Below are 22,688 nucleotides of genomic sequence, written 5' to 3'. Positions count from 1 at the left end.
CTTTTCACTGCTTCATACATCTACTAATAGACTGATCTCATTCTCTTGCTGTTCTGCATCTGAGGTACCATTTTTCAAATTCACACATTGGATTCTGAAGGACACGTGAGCCAATCCAAATTACTCACCTTTACCAAACAAAGGGGTATACTTACTAAGGTGCGGGTTTTTAGAAGTGGTTTTGTTGTCCATAGCAACCAATTAGATTCTAGCTATTACCTTCTAGAAGGTGCTAGATAAATGTTAAGTAGAATCTGCTTTGCACCAGCACTAAATACTCTGATGGGTCGGCTTGCTGCACCACCAGTGAACCCACCATTGGGGTACACTCCACAGCTTGCTATGCCATCTGCGTCACAGGGGACCCCCAGACAGTTCACTGTAGCTCATAGTATGCCTTTACAACCTACTCCATACCAAACACAGTCGGAACCTGTGTGGGTTAATACACTCTCCAATACGGTGCAAAACCTGACGAAGGTGTTACAGGGGGAGCCTTTCCAAGGTTCTGTTAGGAAAGAGATACTGTCTTCCCAGTCTACGTACTATCAGGATGATATGTCGACTGATGATGGGGAAATACAGGACTTATCTGAATCTGAGCTCCCTCTAAAAGAGGAGGAGCCCAAGTCCAAAATATATGTGCACGGTCTCATCCGTGCGGTCCGTGTGGCCATGGATATTGGGGATGAGGATACCCCAGCAGCCAAATCCAAACATGCTTACTTTAAAGAAGTTAAAAGTTCAGCGACAGTTTTTCCGCTGTCTGATCAGCTGATTGAACATCTGGAAGAAGCATGGAAAACTCCAAGCAGGATATTTCAGCCACAGAAGAGATTGGAGACCACTTATCCGTTCGAAGAGAAGTATTTCTCTAAATGGGAAACTCCACCTCAGCTGGATTCTCATATTACGTGCCTTGTCAAAGTGCGACACTCCCTATGCCATCCATGTCATCATTAAAGGATGTCACGGACAGGAAGGTGGAAATATGCTTAAAGTCCATTTATTCTCTTTCAGGGGGAGTGGCTAGGCCAGCTATGGCTATATGCTGGGTGGCCAGGGCAATGAGCGTTGGGCTAATGCACTGGAGGCGTCCTTGCCTGTAGAAGCTACCAGTGAACAAGTGGAACTGGTAGTTTCATCAGAGATTCAGCCACATATGTGAATGAGGCTGCTCTGGATGTTAGTATGCTAACATCCCGCATTTCATCGGCTGCAGTGTCAGCTAGACGCTCTCTCTGGTTGCGATCTTGGAGGGCGGATGCTGAGTCCAAGAAAGGGTTAGAAGGTTTATCCTTTAATGGCCAGGTACTTTTTGTTCCAGGTTTGAACACAATTGTGGACACTTTGACGGCTGCCATGTCTGCCTGTTTACCTTAGGCCCCATTACCCTCGAGTTCTGGAACTCAGTCATTTCAGACCTTGCGCCCTCAGAGTAAGGCCAAAGCTCAGTCCTTTCCCAGACCATCTGGAACTAAGAAAATCACAAAGGCCAAAAAGCAGGCCTGGAATGCTAGGCGTCCAGATGCCAAGCCCAAGGCTAAACCTTCAGCCTGACGGGACGGGCCTCTCCTTGGGGGACCCCAAAGTGGGAGGCAGACTTCTTCAGTTCGCCCAGTGTTGGTGTCAAACCACAACAGACACTTGGGTAAGGGAAGTGGTCTCTCAAGGGTACGCCCTTTCGTTCCAAAACAGACCTCCACATCAATTCTGCCTTAAGGGACAACAGATGGATCAGGAAAAGGCATTGGAACGGCAGAGAGTGGTTCAATCTATGCTCCTACAGGGAGTTATAGTTCCAGTACCTATTCCCCAGAGGGGAACGGGGTATTATTCCACTCTCTTTTTGGTTCCAAAACCAAATGGTACATACAGGCCTATCCTGAATCTGAAGTCCCTAAACAAGTTCCTCCGAACACCCCAGTTCAAGATGGAAACCCTGCGGTCAATTATACTGGCTATGGAACCTGGGGATTTTATGGTGTCTCTGGACATACAGGATGCCTACCTGCACGTCCCGATAGATTCGGCTCACCAGAAGTACCTCAGGTTCGCAGTGTTACATCAACACCTCCAGTTTCAGGCCCTGCCGTTTGGCCTCTCCACGGCACACAGGGTGTTTACCAAACTTACGGCGGTAATAGCGGCCCGACTGCGGCTGCAGGGGATCCGTCTATTACCCTACCTGGACGACTTGCTATTGCTGGCCAGGTCTCCGAAATTGCTTTTTCAGCATCTGCAACTGACATTGACAGTGCTACAAAGCCACGGTTGGCTGATCAACTGGAAAAAATTCTCACGGACGCCCTCACAGAGGATGCTACATCTCGGGGCTTTGTTGGATTCTCAACAACAGAGGATTTTCTTAACCAGGGACAAGATAACCTCGCTGCAGCAGCGGGTTCGCAGCTGCCTACGCAGTCGCGCGTGTCGATCCATTCAGTAATGCAGTTTCTGGGCTCCATGGTGTCGACCTTTGACATGGCAGAGTATGGCCAATTCCATTCCAGGCCTCTACAGACACTGATCCTGTCCAGAAGGGGTGGATCTCCACGCCGGATAAGAACGCAGACGTTGGTACTGTCTCAGGAGGTACGTCTGTCTCTGAGTTCGTGACTTCATACAAGTCACCTTACCAAGGTCCGCCCCTTTTGGATTCCATAGTGGGTCCTGACGACGGACGCCTGTCCCCGGGGCTGGGGTGCAGTGACAGGTCCACACTTATTCCAAGGAAGGTGGACAATGGAGGAGTCCATGCTGCCAATAAATATATTGGAACTAAGGGCGGTTCTAAGGGCTCTTCAACAAGCACAGCTCATACTTCAGGGGAATCCCGTGCAAATCCAGTCAGACAATGCCACCACAGTGGCCTACATAAACTGCCAAGGAGACACTCGAAGTCAGGCGGCAAAAAGTAGAAGTGTCCCGCATCCTGACTTGGGCAGAGGTGAATCTCCCAGCCATATCAGCGGTGTTTATTCCGGGAGTCCTAAACTGGGAAGCGGACTTCCTAAGCAGTCACGACATACACCCAGGGGAATGGTCACTTCATCAGGAAGTATTTCAACTTCTGGTAAACAAGTGGGGCCTTCACAAAATAGATCTGATGGCATCTCGGCACAACCACAAGCTGCCAAGGTACGGATCCAGGACAAGAGACGTGGATGCTCTGCTGGTGGATGCCTTGTCGGTCAAATGGACCTTCCGGTTTGTGTACCTGCTCCCTCCATTCTGCCTTCTACCTCGGGTAATCTGAAAGTTCAAAGAGGAAGGAGGTCTGATGCTGCTGGTAGCTCCAGCATGGCCCAGACGTCACTGGTATGCAGATCTTCAAAGTCTGTCAATAAACACTCCAATGCTGTTGCTGCAGCGTCCGGACCTATTATCGCAAGGTCCTTGCCTCTACCCAGACCTGAGTCGTCTGTCTTTGACGGCGTGGCTCTTGAGACTGCCCTCTTGAGTTCCAGGGGTTTCTCTAGCTCGGTGGTCAACACCATGCTCAGAGCTCGCACCATGCTCAGACCGTACCAACTCATTTCAGAAGTCCGACTAGTTTGTCCTTTTTGGTTTCCGAAAGAAAGGATGGCCTGCCACTAAGTAGACGTTGGCAGGCTGGATTAGCCTGGAAATATCAGAGGCTTACATTCATGAGGGCCTTCCTGTTCTGTCCTCTGTCAAAGCTCACTCTACTCGGTCTGTGGGTCCCTCGTGGGCAGCTCGTCGTGGTGCCTCAGCTGTTCAGCTGTGTAAGGCAGCCACTTGGTCTACTGTCCATACATTCCTAAGGTATTATGCATTCGATACCTTTGCCTCTCAGTATGCCTCCTTTGGGCGGTGGATTCTCCACCCTTAAGGAGACTGCTTTGGGACATCCCCAAGGTCTCCTGTGCACCCTGCAGTAGAAAATAAGAGATATGGTAAGACCTTACCTTTGTTATCTCTAATTCTATGAAGTCCATAGGGATCCACAGGACTCCCACCCTATCGTACCTGTGCTGCAGTTGGGCTGTGTTCTGGTCACATCTCCTTCTGTATGTGAGAGTGTGATACTTGTGTGTTCCAGAAATTCTTCCGTCTCTTCTCCTCCTCCTCCAGCCATTGGCTTGTTATGAAACTGAGGTGCCTTGGCTTGGGGGCTGGGTATAGGAGAGGGGCCCGATGCATCTTGGGAGCACAAGTTTAACTATTGAGGTGCCCGAGACTGACATCATCGCCTATACCCCAAGGTCTTGTGGATCCCTACGGACTTCGTAGATGAGTAGCTGCACGTAGCAGCCAGAGTCCAGGTAGCTAGGATAGTGACTGAGAGCCAATCAGGCAGAGAGCCGCAGCGGCACATGTAACATGTACGAAATACTGCCCTATGTGGAAAATTACATAAGGAAATTTACAAAATAAGGCTCCTAATTCTGAAACTCTTCTAGCTGTAGTGATAGCCAAAACAAATAACAATTTCCAAGTAATCCATTTTAAATCTACTTCTTCCACCGGTTCAAAAGTAGGAGCCTAAATGGCTAACAAAACCAGATTTAAATCCCAAGGCTCTATAGGATGCCTATATGGTGGTTGAATGTGTAAAACCCCCTGCAGAAAAGACAACTTCTGGAATAATCTCTTTTGAAAGTAAACCAACAGTGCTGATATCTGTGCTTTCAAAGAACCTAATCTGAGACCTAAAGAGAAACCCTCCTGTAAGAAGGAAAGAGACTTTTTTACTTTTTGGCACCAATTGATATACCTTTTCCAAACTCTATGTGTTATGATCTGCCGAATTGTTGGCATTCATCATGGTCTGTATAACTATCTGAAAACCCCTTCTTTTTTAGAAGCATGGTTTCAAGAGCCATGCCATTACATTTAATTTCTGAATTTACTGGCATAATAATGGTCCCTATGACAACAGATCCCGACATAGAGGGAGGATGAATCCTGGACCCACTGCCATCTTTACTATGTCTATAAACCAGACTGTTTTTGGCCAATTTGGTGCTACCAAAATTACTGGAATGCCTTCCTTTCTTAGAAACCTTGGGAGCAATGGAATTGGTGGGAATATGTACGCCATATGGAACCTCCAAGGTATCACCATGGCATCTATCCGAGTTCTAAAATCCTGTTGACTAGCTTGTGAATATTTTTGCTTTTTTCATGTATTTGAAATACCCTTGTCAATTCGGTGTTGAATTTTAGACCCGGAAAGTCTATCTGTTGGCTGGGAACCAACCTGGATTTTTTCTAATTGATCACCCATCCATGGTTCTGTAACACTTCCAAAGCTCTTATTAGATCTGATTGTGCCCCTACTGATTCTGTTTGAGAAACAAATCGTCCAGATAGGGTATCCTCTTTATTCCCTCCTGTCTGATATCACTGCCATAACTTTGGTGAGTAGTCGAGGGGCTGTTACTAATCCAAAGGGCAGAGCCCTGAACTGGAAGTGATATACATCCCTGATATCTATGTATGTCAAGACCTTGTTTGCCTCCATCCTATTTATTACTGATCATATGGACTCCAACCTGAATTTGTCCATGCAGTTTGTCCACTAGCTTTCTTGGGAATGGACCAGGTGTATCACCTTGAAAAAACTCCTGTGTAGAGTTGAAACACGTTGGTGAATTCAGGCAAGAACCAGAAGTAACAGGATTAACATCCGGAGAAATGTTCCCATATTGCCAGCAGTTGTTTTTGGTCCGTTCCCGGAGACTTGGTGGACAAACTGCATGTGCTATTTTTGGGTGTGTGGAAACTGCACCCTTAATATCTGGTACGCTGCCTTGTTTTTATATGTTTATGGTGGATTTTTACTTGTACACATTTAAATAAAACATTATTTCAATATGTTGAGATTTGTTTCCTCCCCTCTATTGTCCTAATCCTTTGTGGAGGATTGAGGTGTAACTAAAAACCGGCTAGGAACAGAGGGAAAATGTTGATGTGGAACGAACATTACATAGTTCTACTTAGGAGGAATCACCAATTGTTCTGGATATTAAACTTTGTTGTTGGCCTTAGCGGTCAAGTGACTTCTTTGTTTGAAGGGTCCTTCAAGGAGCTGTTTATATAGATTTATATCCTAAGGATAAGCGCAATAATATAAATTGTTTTGTTTTTTGTATTCTTTTCTCTGGTGATTGAGACCATTCCAGTATATCTTGCTGCACCAATTTTGAGAAGCGCTGGTTTTTCGTACCATTGTGCATATTGATTAGATACCAAATTAGACAATTCTTCTTTCATAGCAGGTGCAAATGATTTGACCCAGGCTGGCTCTTCCACCACACTTGTCAAATCTCCTGTCACCTGGTTTGTTTCAAAATCAACACTGGCTTTCCCCCTCCAACCTAAGTTTTAGTGGTATTACCTTATAAATACAGCAAGATATCACATTGAAAATATAAATAATTTTCCAGATACTTAACCACCCATATAGTTCTGATGAAGGGAGGAAAGGAAAAGAGCTTTGTAGCCATCTCATCTCTAGCTCCTTTCTAACAGATGGACTGTTCCACTGCAGATGGTTGCTCCTTCTGGCTATCCTTAGCCAAATAACTTACCTCAGCATGCTCCCCTTACTTTGGGTCGGCATTGAGCACACCTGCCCCCACTGTCCAACCCTATTCCATAGGGTGAGAGGAGCTTTTCTTGCCAAAAATTCAGCCACCCCTCCTTTGATTAAGAGTGTGGTCTGGTCCGGCTGTCTTCCTGGATACGGCTTCCGTGTTCTATAACCTGCCGCTATGCCTTCTGGGTACCCCATGCTGCCTTGCAGCTTCCACATGTGTGGGAACGGGCTGGACCCGCCATGCTTACTATGGTGGTCCTCCAGTTTGACCCCCTTTGCTTGGCCGCCTGTATGACCCGGTAACATGCGCTGCAAGGAAATTGGACAGGGACCCGCTTGTCTTTGGCACTGGCTGACATTGCGGCTCCTCCAGCCTTCCTCATCGAGTCCCCTCTGTGATGAATACGCCCGAAACCAAAACAGCACATGGTCAGTAAAGTAACTTATACCCTTCCCTGGCTGGACTGTTCGCAGGGGATCCAACAGTAGAGAATGGGCTCAGTGCTGACCTGCCTTCAGCACTTGAAGAAAAACTGTGGAGGGGGATGGAGGGGAGGAGCTTTCATATTGCTAATAATTAGTTCATTAAGTGCCGATGCCTCCATTTCTTACCAACCCCATGTGTAAGGAAGTGTCCCCCAGATGTAGGAAGATAAAACCCATTACTTTAATATAGCTTACCCAACAACCACCTACACTTCCAGACAAATGCATCCCCACAACTGTACCAATCTTCAATATAAGAAATACTCTTATTTGAGCTATGCGCTCTTCCAAATACAATGCAAAGTCTTTCATAAGGGGGGGTCTTCACTACTCTTTGTTTACACTCATTCATTTATCTATCTTGTATATCCCCGTTTTATGTATTTTATGTTTTCCTACAGTCCTGTGCTGGAAAGCATTGGAGTGCCAACACCTCCCTACTGCTGGCCTAAATCATCACTGGGTAATGAACCGTCACAAACAAATTGTCTCCAATGCAAAAGTCAATATAAATGAATCAATAATAGAGAGACACTTTAATATAAATGTGACTTCACCTGAAATTGATGTTCGGGGGAAAGGTCTATTTACAGATGTGTCCTCATACATCTAGTCCCCTTACACATTAAGCAGCCCTTTTAGTCGCGCAATGCTGTGGCGTGACTCTGTTGCACCAAGCGTCTTTTTACCTTCCAATGTGTCTTATGCACACAGCAATGCGAACAGATAGCAAAAGCAGCTTCTGTTGATTAAAATGATATGCAGCATGTCTATGTTCTGTGGACGGAATTCAATTGTTTTCGCGGCCCGTATCTCCCATCTAAAGTGACAGGAGATCTTGGGCCGCTATGCAATTGTCCAAGATTTTCGTGCTGATCGCGTCCATAGAGGTAAGGTTTAGCCGCGTAAAGCAGTTAAACTCGACCAAAGTGCTGGGCGCGATCGCGAAAAGTGCTGTTTGGACGCCCAAACATGTCATTTTTCGCACATTTCAGCTCTCAACCCCCAGGGGCTGCGAAATATAGCGCTGGCAGCTCATCGTGCCCGACAGGAGCAAGAATTGAAAAGCTCCATCGGGCGCGATAGGGGCTGGAAAGAATTGAATTCCGCCCATTGTGTGACTGTGGGTGTACCTGCATGCTAAATGCTACGCTACAGTGTCAGTGGCTGTAACACTGTAACATAGTGTTTAGCATGAAGATACACCCACAATCACACACAGAACATAGACATGCTGCATATCATTTTAATCAGCAGAAGCTGCTTGTGCTATCTATTGCATCGCTGTACGAACAAGACGCATTTGAAGGTGAAAAGTCGCACAAGAGACGCTCGGCGCTACCAAATCACACGAAGCTCCCACGTTATGTGAGGCACGACTTGTAGCACACGGAGAATAGATATATGTGGACACATCTGTAGGAACAAACCTGGAGTTCTCCTGCTTATATATAACGAAATTCAATTCTCAGTACTCATCTCATAACACAAGGAAGATTTGGACACATAGTAAACATCTTAGTAATTTTTGGTTTGTTCTTTATCTTATATCTGTGCTTTATCCCATTATAAATATATGGAAGTGAACTGCATGAGACTACCTCTATAACCAGACAAATTGCATAGTGACATGATTATTTTCTAAAAAAAACAACCCCCTCCCAAAAAAACAGAACATAACAAACAGCAACACACACACACTTCCATATACAATATCAATACATACATTATCATGAAATGTATTCACTTTTTGATACAAATGGCTACTTTCATTAAAAGCCTATTAGTAGTTAATCTATTAACAATGTTAGGTCTGCCTACTAGAAGAAAATACTTGGTGAAGTCACAAACCTCCAATGATAGTGCAGAAGCACTTAGGCCCTGCTGTGTACTGACAGGGTCTGCATCTGTACATATGAATGGCGGGGCAAGAATTCTAGAAACATGGTTCCGTTAGAATGCCATCTTTCACTGACAGCCTAAAATTAAATTAGGAGATAGAATGATGTACAGTACAAGTGTACGATGTACCCATTTCAAGTCTGACATTTGAAAATATCAATCTGCATTGTGGCACCAAATGCGATGTTCAAAAACATAATATTGCATGAAGTTGTTAATCAAGCTCACATTTCTGAAGCAATAAGTTTATTACCTGCAAAGTCCCAGACATTTAATGTGATTTCCTTCTTAACTTTCCCTTTTATTAGTATGGGCCAGTCCTTTACATCTATTCCAATGGTTGATTTTTCCGGTCCACGCCCTGGGCGCTTATCTTTCATTAGCTGCTGCACTAGAGTCGTTTTGCCACTTCCTGTGTTCCCCATAATCAGCAGTTTCATGCGATTATAAGGAACAGCCTTTTTTAAGCGCTGCTGGAGGAAGCTAAAAGAATAAAAAGTATATTAAATTAATAACTAAAAGGGACTTCATAATCCTTTTGCTTTACAGAATAATTAAAAAGGAAGGGGTTGTCAGATATGGTGCTCTCACTGGTTTTGACGATGCGGCAGTTTTAAAAAGGGAATGGTGCAGCACTTCCCAAACAAACAATAATACCAACAAACAAGACTGCGCATTCGCCTTCCCAGGTGATTAAAAGAATATAATGGGCCAAATGTATTAGTCTGAGAGTTTAGAAAAAGTGAGAATTTAGCAGTAAACGCACATTAGTCAAGTTTTACCTTCAATACGGGAAAACACCTGGATGAGAGTTAAAAATGTGTTCGTTTTTTTTGTCTAAAAACATGCGAGTTTGCATGTTCTTATATGCTATTACATTGGGCAGGTTTAAAATGTGTGAGAGTTTACTGCTAAACTCTCACATTTTCCCTATTACATTTGGCCCAATAAGTCTCAAATGTGTATACTCATATCAATTTATTAAAACACATGAAAATCAAATAATGTAACTAATTAATACATATATCAATAAATGTTAAAATAAAAGTATTACACATCACTGATGGTCTGCTAGTATACTGTGGGTGTGAAAGTATTACACTAATCCACTGTGTTATAGTGTATTGGGACGCACATATAGTTTAAAAAAGTAGGGTCCGTTTACATCATATATTTAGCGCACTATTATTACATTGGGAACATATCAATAGACTACCCAGTCTGAGAGCCATGGATAACCTTTTACATTTATGATTCTCATACTGAGCTATTGTGAATATTGATTAATATATGGTGGTGTTAAAAGACCCTCCTTTTTGCTGACTATATTTGTGCCCCAATAAACCTGGAACATAGTGAATTAGTGTAATACTTTCACACCCACAGTATACTAGCATACCATCACTGATTTGCAATACTTTTATTTTAACGTTTATTGATACATATGTATTCATATGGCTACATTATTTGATTGCTTTATGCGTTTTAATAAATTGATAGGAGTATACACATTTAAGACATTATATTCTTTTAATCACCTGGAAAGACGAATGCGCCGTCTTGTTTGTTGGTATTATTGCTTTACAGAATAGCCAATTACTAAAGCAATTATACAAGACAAAAATGACAGCTAACTGGTAGTAAGAATGAGAGACATAGCTAATACATGAATATTATCCAGCCAACTGACAGTGTAAAATTAATTTCTACATTTAGCTCCTGTAAAGTGCTACAGACAACTTGGTCTGAATTACAGCTTTATCTTTAGGTTGGTGGTGATGTACTGCTTACTTGAAAAATAGTTCATTGATGTTGCATTCAAATCATTTATGACATATTAGTATTTGTGAAATTAACTGAAAATATATAGAAAGTAATTGTAAAGCATAAAAAAATGCACCGTATGAGGTCTCTGGCCTTGCATCCTATGTGCTTCAGATCAAAATCAAGATGTAGTCCATCAAGTGGAAGGTCCCAAACTTTAGTAAGCTTTCCCATTTCATCCGGAAATGATCTCAGATCTGGATTGTAGCTGACGTCAAAGCAAGTGATGTTCACAAGAAATCCAACTTCAGGGGGTATCTAGCATACAAGGAAGTATAATAATCACAGGGTATCTTGAATAATGATAGCAGGAACCACCCACTATGGTACAGTTCGTAAATTACCTCCTTGATGTTGTTGTGAGAAAGCTGCAATTTCTCAAGCCGTGACCATCTGCTTATATCTTTGTGGAGGTCCCCAAGATTTAAGATGCTAATTAGATTGTAATTTAAGAGGATTTCTCGTAAATTTAATGAAGTCCATTCCAACGGGCCAGGTAAACTATCAATTTGATTGTTGCTTAAATCAACTGTTCGCAAACTTGAAAAAAAAAGGAAAAAATTAAAGCAATTTAGGTTAGTTGACATTAATACTAGGATGAAATATTAAAGCATCTCTTCACCCATATTTTACATATGTATTACAAAAAATGTATACTTGAATTAAAATTCATATTTGTGGCCTTATGTTTTAAATGCAGGATTAAAATATAGCAACTGTTATGCAAAACTGTGGCAACTGAGCAAGCTAAAGAAATCTAAAAGGCTTGTGGGCATGATTCAGAGATGTGGACACTAATGCATTCACAGCTGCAATCCCGCACACAGCTGCTGTGCACAAATATGCTAATACTGTAGCCGCCTGGAAATGTATTGAGACGCCCATAGGCGACTTCGTAGATCCAAATAAGTGCATATGCAGCCGCCATGGCAGACTATACGATAATCGGCCATCTGAGCCCTATGGTCATGCAGACTGGCCTCCTGAACTAAGCAGTCGGAAACACTTTATCTGCATAAGGGATTGCAGACTCAGGCTATGACACACCCGAAAACACACAGGATACACATGCATTTTTTGTTGTCACTCCCCGTTACCTTTCCGGACTTTAAATAATTTGGTGAAGAAATCCGCTCTGCGAGCAGCATCGCCAAAGTACCTTGGCTCATGCACAGTGTGACCGTGGCGCATGCACAATCAACCAATAAATTGCTCAACTGCATAAATATTGAAATAGCGCACGTCTCTGCATCAGACCTTATGTTATAAGGACTGGTTACCTGTCTAGGTCTATTGTAAGAAGTCAACATAGTGGAACTGTGCTAACTCAACTGGTCTTTTCTTAAGTTCATATGACAAAAAGTTGTCAAAAGTTGCTGTAATACAGTTATTATATATATATATATATATATATATATATATATCTCCGAATAGATCCACACTCACGTCGTAGTCCATAATATGCTGGGGTGTCTACCCAAATAGGACAAAAAAGTCCTTACAAAGATAGAAAACAAATCCTGGGGTGCACTCACCAGTCTTCATACAAAAAGATTTTTATTCCATGTCCAAATTAGTACATCGCAGCATCGGCATTTCGGTCCTGTGCATGGACCTTTGTCAAGATACACTCCAAAGTAACTTGCACACTGCTATATATCCACCCACATACTGAATTCCACCCCCTAATTGCTCAAATGAATCACCTGTAACCACTCCAAAATCTACAGACACCAATCGCTGTGCATGATCAATAGGCACAACAATAAACTTATCTCTTAATCCTCCTACCTTGCCACACAAAACCCAGCAGCACGGGGCTCCGTCCTGCAAGTCAACTTCCTGTCTGCGGAACGCCCAGTCGCCCAGGCAACAGTTGGCTACATCCTGTACTCGCACATGGTGACAGACAGAATCAGTCAGCTGCGCGTGAACCCACTACACTATAATCAATCATTCAACGCATTTCCTACTTAACTGTCAATATTAGGACTCAGTGGGTACCAAAAGCTTAGCAAATAGTGTGAAATATCATCCAGGTTCATATAGTCACTGAATACACACAGTATTCAGAAAATACTAGCTCATATCACACATAAATAATAGAAATCTTCTATATATTAACATGTCATAGCAAGGTGATTCACCAGAGCAGTTACAGTATCAGCATAAACATGGCATATCAATAATATAAACATATCCAAAAAAAATTTATATCAAAAAAACTTATTCAAAAAATAACCCTTTTACCTGGTAATAGAATAATACAAACAAGCCAATGAAAAATATATATATAAAAAAAAAATTTATATAAAAAAACTGAAAGAAATAAAAATGTGAAAAAACATACTGTATATGCGTATATTTTTATGATGGTGCTTCTCTAAAGTGCATGCTGATTGATTGTGTACCCCCTTTCAAAAGAGGTGGAGATAGAGCAAAATTATTGCTACACAAGGAAGCCATGTGGACACACAAATTGGGCACTGTGTTTCCATGTGGACTGAATGATGCCATACATAATAATATGTTAGTTCTTTGTTATTCTGTAGGGCCACATGGACCCGGACCTGAAAATGTTCAAGGGCCTATTATAAGAAGCAGGTTAGCTGTGCCCAATGCTCTGTGGGTGTGGCCAGAGCCAAGTGGGTGTGTACAGCCCCACTGTCTCCCTACATGCAGAAAAAAAATCATAATTTTGTGACTAGCCCAGAAATAATTGTTTAATACTTATGATTTATGGCAACTGTGTGGCCAGCTAGGCAGCTGGTCATCATCAACCTGCCATGATGATGGGCCTATTTTTATGTGGAGGCCTGGAGCTGTAGCTCCATCCGCCCCATTGTTAATCTGGCCCTGCTGCTTTTATATGTTTTTCATGTTAGGATCTGTGCTGCAAGTTGCCCAGGCAACCGGGACGCTATCTGCAGGCGTCTCCCCTGTTTACTGGCGCGTCATTGATATGCACTGGATCAGGTGGGCTGATGTCAATGGAGGATGCCCCGGGCGGCGAACAGCGCAGTGCACACGTGGTGATATGTAAGTGTATTTCTACCTCAGGGTCCTTAGCGATCCACAGGGATACCTTGGGGTGTAGGGCTTGGCTCCAGCCATGGGCACCGCAGAGTTAAAGATGTCCCTCCCAGGGTGCACCGGGCCCCCTCCTACACCCCGCCCCCAGGCCAAGGCACCTCAATTTCAGTAGGTGCCCTGCCGGGTGCTGGGTCATCGCAGAGGGGGCTGTGTATAACAGCCCCTGAAGATCTTCAAGAGCGGTAGCATAGGACTGTCCAGCGGACGTCCATGTTACCGCTCCGACACCCCCACCGGCGCCGACCACCTGTAGCGATCCGGGGAGCTCAGCGGGCTCTTGGAGGTTCCAGCTAGCGGAACCTCCAGGGGCCTTGGACTGTGGCCGGACCTACGGTGGGCTGCATAAGGTAAGCAGCGGGCGTCTGCGGTAGGCGCCCGCTGACTCACAGTCCGGCGTCCCCAGGGCTGGGGGTTCCCTGGGGACGGCAGTATAGTGGAGCCAGGATGATGCCTGCGCTCTCCACTAGACCACCAGGGATACGGGGCTGGAGCGTTGCGGACACGCTCCAGCATCCCGGGGGTTAATGGCCTGCCAGGGGAGGATGCCTTCCCTGTAGCGCACAGGAGGCTCCTCCCCATCACTACTCTCCGACGCCTTACATTGAGGTTTTGGCGGGCTGAGACAGGGATCCTCCCCACGCCCGCCTCCCTTCATCCTCCGGCGGCTATTTTATGTGCAGTACGCTGGGGTGCAGGGTGCGGAGCCTGGGTGCCCCTTACATACCTCTCCTCCAGTAAAGTATGTAGCGCTATCACTGCCAGACTGTAAGTCTGTGTAGGTGATAGTGCACTTAGGACCTGATTCAGAGCCGGACGCTATTTGCGGACGCTCGTTCAGAAAAAGGGGCTGGATATTTAAATTAAGCGCTCGCTCTTTGCGGTCTGTTGACGCCTCTATGTCTGAAGGAGCGAATGAAACATGTGCTCACTATTTAGGAAAAAACGCCCCCTGGCCGCTCGCAACCTACGTCATCTCCGCTATTTATTTGATTAATCGAGTACATCAAAAGGCGTATGAACTGCTCGCAGTGCTTGTGGTTGGATTTTCCTACCGCAATCATGCGAGCAGTTCAGGCTAAAATACAACCAAGTGACATGGTCGAGGATGCTGCTTTGTTAATTATGCACTCCCATTAAACGCCCGTTTTGACCGTTTGGCACGCCTGCGTTCGGATCTCCATTCCCCGTTTTCAAGCACCTTCCCCTGTTACCACCCACAAACGCCTCATTCTGTCACTCAAATTAGCAGGCATTCGCTATTTTGCGAACACACGAATTTCGACTGCACTGACTGGTTCGCGCATACGTACTAAAACCCATACGCATGCGCAGATGTGCGAACATCGCTCGGAGCGAACGAGCGGCCGCTTACGAGCGGCTCTGAATGAAACCCTTAGTGCAGTGTTTTCTGCATTGTATGTGACTTTATGCTAGCGCTGTGTCTCTGATCTTTTCTCCTGTCAGCCATTTTAGCTATCCCTATTTCTTCCTCCTGACCAGCCCTCTCAGTGCCAGTACTGTCAGGGTAGGAATTTACCTCACAGTTTAAGATTTATTTCTGTGAGAGGAGTGTCACATACCACTATGTCCAGGGAGGACTCTGTTAGAGGAGCACCTCTCCTATTTTCCTGCTCCAGATGTAAAGCAGGTGTGGTGGAGGGGGCGGTACTTCAGGATGGGATATGTGCTGCATGTTTGGCCATCCCTGGAACCTCTGCTGTACCTAGCACCTCTCAGGAACCACCTTGGGCTTGTTTTGCGCAAGCCCTGACTGTTCTTGGTAATAGGCTTGCAGCCCCTCCTGCGTTTCCACAATTGGGGTTTGCACAGCAGGCTGTAGTCCCGCCTCCTGTTCTAGGAGTTCCGGGGCCGATAGTAATGCAGTGTCCCTCGCAACAGGTCCTTAATCAGGCTGATCCAGGTTTGTCTGATTCTGGGTGCGGAGCACTCGGCAGTATCAATCTAGACCTACTAAAAGACCGTTACTGTCTTATCCATCCGCTCAGGATGATGAGGATGACGGGTCGTCTGATGATGGCGAAACTCTAGATTTGTCGGACACTGACACTCCTCAAGCAGGGGCAGAGGCTAAGTCTAGTATTTACATTCCAGGCCTCATACGGGCAGTCCGTGCGGCCATGGTAATTACTGACGACAACCTACCTGCAGCGCCTACTCATGCTTATTTTAAAGAGGTTAAAGGAGCTGCAGCAATTTTCCCTCTATCTGGTCAGCTAGTTGATCACATGGAGGAGGCGTGGAAATCTGCGGCAAAAAGATTTCAACCTCACAAGCGCCTGGCCCATACATACCCCTTTGCGGAAGATTATTTCACTAAATGGGAGTCTCCTCCTCAGGTGGATTCCCATGTGACGCGCTTAGTAAAGAGCGCAACTTTGCCTATGCCGTCTATGTCTTCGCTGACGGATGCTACAGACCGTAAGGTGGAGGTGTGCCTTAAGTCTATCTATTCCCTCGCTGGAGGAGCATTTAGACCAGCTATGGCTGTCTGCTGAGTGGCCCAGGCTATGGAAAGATGGGCGGACGCTTTGGAGGCATCATTTGCTTCTGAGGGTACCAGCGAACAGGTGGTGTTAGTGGGTAACTTTCGGGATTCCGCTAGGTACATTAACGAAGCGGCTTTGGATTTGAGCCTGCTAACTTCTAGGATTCCGCGGCGGCTGTGGCCGCTCGACGCTCTTTGTGGTTACGTTCTTGGAGGGTGGACGCTGAATTCAAGAGAGGCTTGGAATGCTTACTCTACAATGGGCAGGTCCTGTTTGGACCAGCTTTGGACAAGATAGTGGAAACGTTGGCGGCTGCCAAATCTGCATGTCTATCTTCAGCCCCGACCCCGTCTGGGTCTAAAATTCCGTCCTTTCGGCCCTGTCACCCTCCGGGAAAATCTAAGGTTCAGTCCTTTCCGAGACCTTCAGGTCCCAAAAGGACCGCTAAGACCAAGAAGCAAGCTTGGAGTACCAGACGTCCAGCTGCCAAGCTGGACGAGAAACCCTCAGCCTGATGGGTTGGGCCTCCCCTTGGGGGATCCCAAGGTGGGAGGCCGACTTCTGCAATACACCCAGTATTGGTTCAAAACCATCACAGACACTTGGGTAAGGGAGGTGGCATCTCAAGGATATGCCCTCTCCTTCCGCAGAAGGCCTCCTCAGCAGTTCTTTGTAACAGCATGTCCTTCAGATCCAACGAAGGCTCTAGCAATCCAAGAGGCGGTGGGTTCTATGCTTTAGAAGGGAGTAATAGAACCTGTTCCGCTATCCCTGAGAGGGTCCAGATATTACTCCAACCTTTTTCTGGTTCAAAAGCCAAATGGATCATTCCGACCTATACTCAACCTCAAGTCCCTGAACAAGTTTTTAAGGGTCCCTCGGTTCCAAATGGAGACTCTGCATTCTATTGTTTTAGCTATGCAGCCTGGGGATTTTATGGTGTCCCTGGATATTCAGGATGCTTACCTTCATATCCCCATTGCCAGGGTTCATCAGCGTTACCTCAGATTTACAGTGTCGGACCTCCATTACCAGTTTCAGGCTCTACCGTTTGGCCTTTCCACGGCTCCTCGGGTGTTCACAAAAGTAATGGCGGTCATGGCAGCACACCTGCGGTTGCAGGGAGTTCGCCTGTTACCTTACTTGGACGACCTTCTGTTGTTGGCAGGGTCACCACAAGTCCTTTGCAGCCATCTACAACTGACAATATCAGTATTGCAGGCTCACGGCTGGATAGTGAACTGGAAGAAGTCCTCTCTAATTCCTTCTCAGAGAATGATCCATCTCGGGGCATTGTTGGACTCTCAGCAACAGAGGATCTTCTTGACGGAGGAAAAGCTAGCCCTGTTGCAGTCCAAAATACGCAATGTTCTAAGCAGTTGCCGAGTGTCTCTTCTCTCAGCGATGAAGTTACTGGGTTCCATGGTGTCAACGTTCGACATGGTGGAGTATGCCCAGTTCCATTCCAGGCTTCTGCAAATGTTGATTCTGTCCAGATGTGACAGAAATCCCCATCGAATAAAGACGCAGATGATCAGGCTCACTCCGGAAGTGCGCCTGTCTTTGACGTGGTGGTTACAAAAGTCTCGTCTCAGCAGGGGACGTCCGTTTTGGATTTCAGATTGGGTCCTTCTAACAACGGATGCCTGCCTTTGGGGCTGGGGCGCTGTGACAGGCCCACACATCTTCCAGGGCCGGTGGACGTCAGAGGAATCGGACCTTGCCAATCAATATATTTGAAATTCGAGCAGTGTTCAGGGCGCTGCAGCATGCAAGACCATTCCTGCTGGGGAAGCCTGTGCAGGTTCAGTCAGACAACGCCACCACGGTGGCTTACCTAAATCGTCAGGAAGGAACTCGAAGCCAAGCAGCTCTAAGGGAGGTGTCCCGCATCCTGACTTGGGCAGAAGGCAATCTTCCGGCCATTTCGGCCGTCTTCATTCCGGGTGTGCTCAACTGGGAGGCGGACTTCCTCAGCCGCCACGATGTACACCCGGGGGATGGTCTCTTCACCAGGAGGTGTTCCAACTCCTGGTGGACAAGTGGGGTCTTCCCGAAATAGACCTCATGACCTCCAGACACAATTGCAAGCTGTGGGCGTATGGATCCCGAACAAGAGACGCAGGAGCTCTCCTGGTGGATGCTCTGTCGGCACAATGGAATCTTTGACGGCGAGGCTCTTGAGACTTCCCTCTTGAGGTCCAAGGGTTTCTCTAGAGCGGTGGTCAATAGAATGTTATATGCTCGTAAGCCGGCTTCAGCTAGAATTTACCACAGGGTGTGGTATACCTATTTTGAGTGGTGTCGCCCTCGCGAGTTTAAAATATCGAGAGAGTTGGCTTTCCTTCAGGCAGGCTTGGATTTAGGTCTACGCCTTGCTTCACTGAAGGTGCAGGTTTCTGCCCTGTCGGTTTTGTTTCAACGAAGGATTGCTACGCGGCCTGATATCCGTACCTTTATGCAGGGTGTCCTTCGCATCCAGCCTCCCTATGTCCATCCGGTAAGCTCCATGGGATCTGGCTGTGGTCCTGAAGGTGCTACAGGATCCTCCATTTAAACCTTTGGGTTCTGTGGATCTGAAATGCTTACGGCAAAAACAGTGTTCCTTTTGGCTATTGCTTCAGCCAGAAGGGTGTTGGATTTGGGGACTCTTTCGTGTCGTCCCCCATTTCTAATTTTTCATTCGGATAGGGCGGTACTTCGTACCTGTCCTGAATTCCTTCCTAAAGTAGTGTCTAGTTTCCACATTAACAAGGAAATTGTGGTCCCAGCCTTTAATTCATCTGATCTCTCAGCTGGTGAGGCTTCTTTGGATGTGGTACGGGCTCTGCGGATTTACGTGGACCGTACCAGTTCTTTGAGAAAATCGGACTCTTTGTTTGTCCTATATGGATTTCATAAGAGGGGTTGGCTTGCCAATAAACAGACTTTGGCACGCTGGATCTGCATGGCGATCTCTGAGGCATACACTCATGAGGGACTTCCAGTGCCACCCTCTGTGAAAGCTCATTCTACAAGATCTGTGGGACCTTCGTGTGCAGCTCGACGTGGCGCCTCAGCTGTTCAGCTTTGTAAGGCGGCCACGTGGTCCTCTGTCCATACTTTCATCAAGCATTACGCCTTTGACACATTTGCTTCTCAGGATGCTTCCTTCGGGCGGCGGGTTCTCTACTCGGCATAGGAGTGTCCCCTCCCTTGAAGGATACTGCTTTGGGACATCCCCAAGGTATCCCTGTGGATCCCTAAGGACCCTGAGGTAGAAAACAGGATATATGGTAAGAACTTACCTTTATCTCCGTTTCTACGAAGTCCTTAGGGTCCACAGGGCGCCCGCCCTGATGCCCTGTGCTTCCGTAAGGTGTTGTTCTGTTTCTGTCTTCTTTTTCTATGAGAATGTGAATCTTGTGTGTTCCAGACTTTCTTCTTCCTTTTTCCTCTCTCCTGGCCTATGGCTTAATACTAAAACTGAGGTGCCTTGGCCTGGGGGCGGGATATAGGAGGGGGCCCGGTGCATCCTGGGAGGGACATCTTTAACTCTGCAGTGCCCATGGCTGGAGCCAAGCCCTATACCCCAAGGTATCCCTGTGGACCCTAAGGACTTCGTAGAAACGGAGATAACAAAGGTAAGTTCTTACCATATCTCCTGTTTTATATGTTCACTGTTTGTGTTATATTTGTACCTTGAGGACGGAGCATTAAAATAGCTCCAAAACATTGCAATCTTATTCCTGTGGTTTGCGGTTTTTTTCATTAGAGTGCCGCCCCGCTGAACTGGTATTTGGGCTGATTAAGATCAGACCTTATTGGAGGGCACCTACATATTTGCTTTTAACATACTGGGAGTGCCATCCCTGGAAGATATATATATATATATATATATACACACATATATATAATGTGTATGGAGTCATTTTTCTTAAAGCAACCTGGGAAAATATTCTGCTTGAATATTCTGTGTAAAATACAATAAAACATGTGAGTTGGCAATTGGACAAAAGTGTTGCCTTTCCAAACTGTATACTTACTGTGAGAGTTGAAGGATTTCTCTGGGGATATTTGTAAATTTATTATGAGATAACCGTAATGTGGTTATTTTTGAGGGCATATTGGGCACCATAGCTGAAACACAAAGAAATATATTACACAATGTAATTTTTTATCATATTGACGCTGAAGTCTCATATATTGGCCATTTGTTTCAAACATATACTTTCATGTGCATGTGATATAAAAAACTCACCAAATGTTTATTAACTTAATCTGCATTAATTGTCTATGTTTGTGAACCTCGCCATATTAAATTCCTGGTATTTTAGTAATTTATACCTAGATCAAAACTAGAACTGATACCGCACCAAATATAAACAACCTCTAAGGGGTGCCATATTGTATATTTAATCACTTAGTTTTGCCGGGGTACAGACCGGAATTGAACAATAAGTCGATAAAGGTTCCTTAACTCTATTTGTCCTTACATATATTGCAGTAAAGTGAAAAAACGTACAAAATAAACTCAGTTACAACAATTGAATAATTCTGGGTTGCAATGAAAATGGTATGGGCATGTCAAAATAAGAGTGACTGAGTGTGAGCAAAATGTAACTTCGGATGAGGGTGGAAGGGAATCACACTAGTCCAAGTGAACTAGCCAAAGGAAGGATGATTATGTGGCATTAATTCAAAGACTATAATTTATTTGGCGACACGTAATTTTAACACATTTTGCAAAAATAATGAAAGCACACAGAGCGAGGTGTGTTTGACAACTTAGCGGGTGCCCACAGATGTTTTTGATTTTCGATGTCCTTGGAGGCAACAATTAGATGGTACCTTTGTGCATCCCTCATACATTCATCAAGTACCATATAACAAATACTCTAAAAAGTATTGGAGTAGAAAATGATCAGACAATGATATTTTTACTTTTGGCATGTACATACCTTTAGCAAAATGTAGTCTTGCAAGTTATTATACAAACAGAGAAAAGTTAGTAAATATCTGGTGGTGCACACAAGAGCTACCTGGTAGGAAAATCCCCAAAAGGTAAAATTCGCACTTTGAGAACAGTCATAAAAACATACACAATATGGACTATTGATTGGGTTATGAACTTTTAGTTCCAGGAAAGGTTTATCTTATTATGTATGGTTTTAAAAATGTTTTTTTTAAGTACAAGTGTCATCTTTTGGAATAGAGGCATGCAGAATAAAATAGGCATCACAAATGAATGCCTCCATATTTTATTCTCCAGATTCCAAAGGATTATAAATTATACATGAATGGAATGGATAATTTCTTACCTAGTTCGTTTGTCATGGCACAAAAGATCTGTAACTTAGAACAATTACTCAGGAAATCCACACCAAGTGAAGAAATTGTGTTTTTATTCAAATTTAGAGTCCTTAGTTCTGACAAGTAAAGTGGTTGGTGGATTTCAGAAATGTTGTTTCTATATTGAAAAAAATAAAAATTTTATTTAACATTACAGTACGAATAGAAACGGTCATATTTGTCATGCAGCATGATCCTTCTCACTCCACTAACAGGGCATTTAGATGTTCACTAAAATGACTCAAAAAAAACAACCTCCAATTGCAAGTCAAGCCTCGAAACTTATTAGATTTTTTATGATTTCTTAAAAGCAAGCAGAATCCTATTCATATACACCATGAAAATATCAATTATGATAAATATTTGGGAAAGGATGTATTTGTTAAATCTTGGATTACATTTTACACATATTTTTCCCACACTTCACATATATTAGAATGAAAATGCATTACTTGCGGATCTTGTTTTACCTACATAAGTAATGACAATGGAAATATTCAACCTACATACTTTAATTAAATTTCCCTCTTATGTAATTCAGTTTCCTTCATTATCAGCCATCTAATGCACATATTTGCACTGGAAATAATATCATACACTGTGGGGTGATTTCTTGAAAAGGGAAGAACAGAGCTGAGAAGACAAGTGATTTCAGATCTGCAATTTGTTTTGTCATAATAGCAGCTTTGGTCTCATCTTTTCATGCATTTCACATTATTTTGAATGTCCGTGACAACAGCCACTGAAATCAGTTGACACGCACATCAAAACAAATATTATTATTAATAATAATAATAATTTAAGATTGTGATTTATTTCTGGGGTTGGGGACATACTTCTATGGACCTTGGGAAAAATTCAAAATATTCCCTGAATTTGGATAAAATAAAATCTAAAATTGGAAAGAACAGGATTATAAGGATTACAAATGATCCAACGAGAAAATTTTACATGTCCAATGTAACAATAACCATGAA

At 44.4% G+C, this 22,688-nt stretch overlaps 1 protein-coding gene across 1 annotated transcript in view; it reads right to left on the bottom strand.

The window, feature by feature from the left end:
• The window catches only part of LRRK2 (leucine rich repeat kinase 2), a 247,136-nt gene that overhangs the window by 123,107 nt on the left and 101,341 nt on the right, over window positions 1-22,688 (bottom strand). The window contains exons 26-30 of the mRNA XM_088480191.1: window positions 21,681-21,829; window positions 20,406-20,499; window positions 11,125-11,320; window positions 10,857-11,038; window positions 9,210-9,439 (exon numbers count right to left, since the gene is read on the bottom strand). Of these exons, the coding sequence (XP_088336317.1) occupies window positions 9,210-9,439; window positions 10,857-11,038; window positions 11,125-11,320; window positions 20,406-20,499; window positions 21,681-21,829 (851 nt within the window). The remainder of the gene's footprint in view (window positions 1-9,209; window positions 9,440-10,856; window positions 11,039-11,124; window positions 11,321-20,405; window positions 20,500-21,680; window positions 21,830-22,688) is intronic.

This window comes from Taudactylus pleione, unplaced genomic scaffold, assembly GCF_031769625.1.
Source record: "Taudactylus pleione unplaced genomic scaffold, aTauple2 ptg000251l, whole genome shotgun sequence".
Lineage (NCBI taxonomy): Eukaryota > Metazoa > Chordata > Amphibia > Anura > Myobatrachidae > Taudactylus > Taudactylus pleione.
Note: the sequence above shows the minus strand (reverse complement) of the source record. Positions and strands in the feature narration are given on the sequence as shown.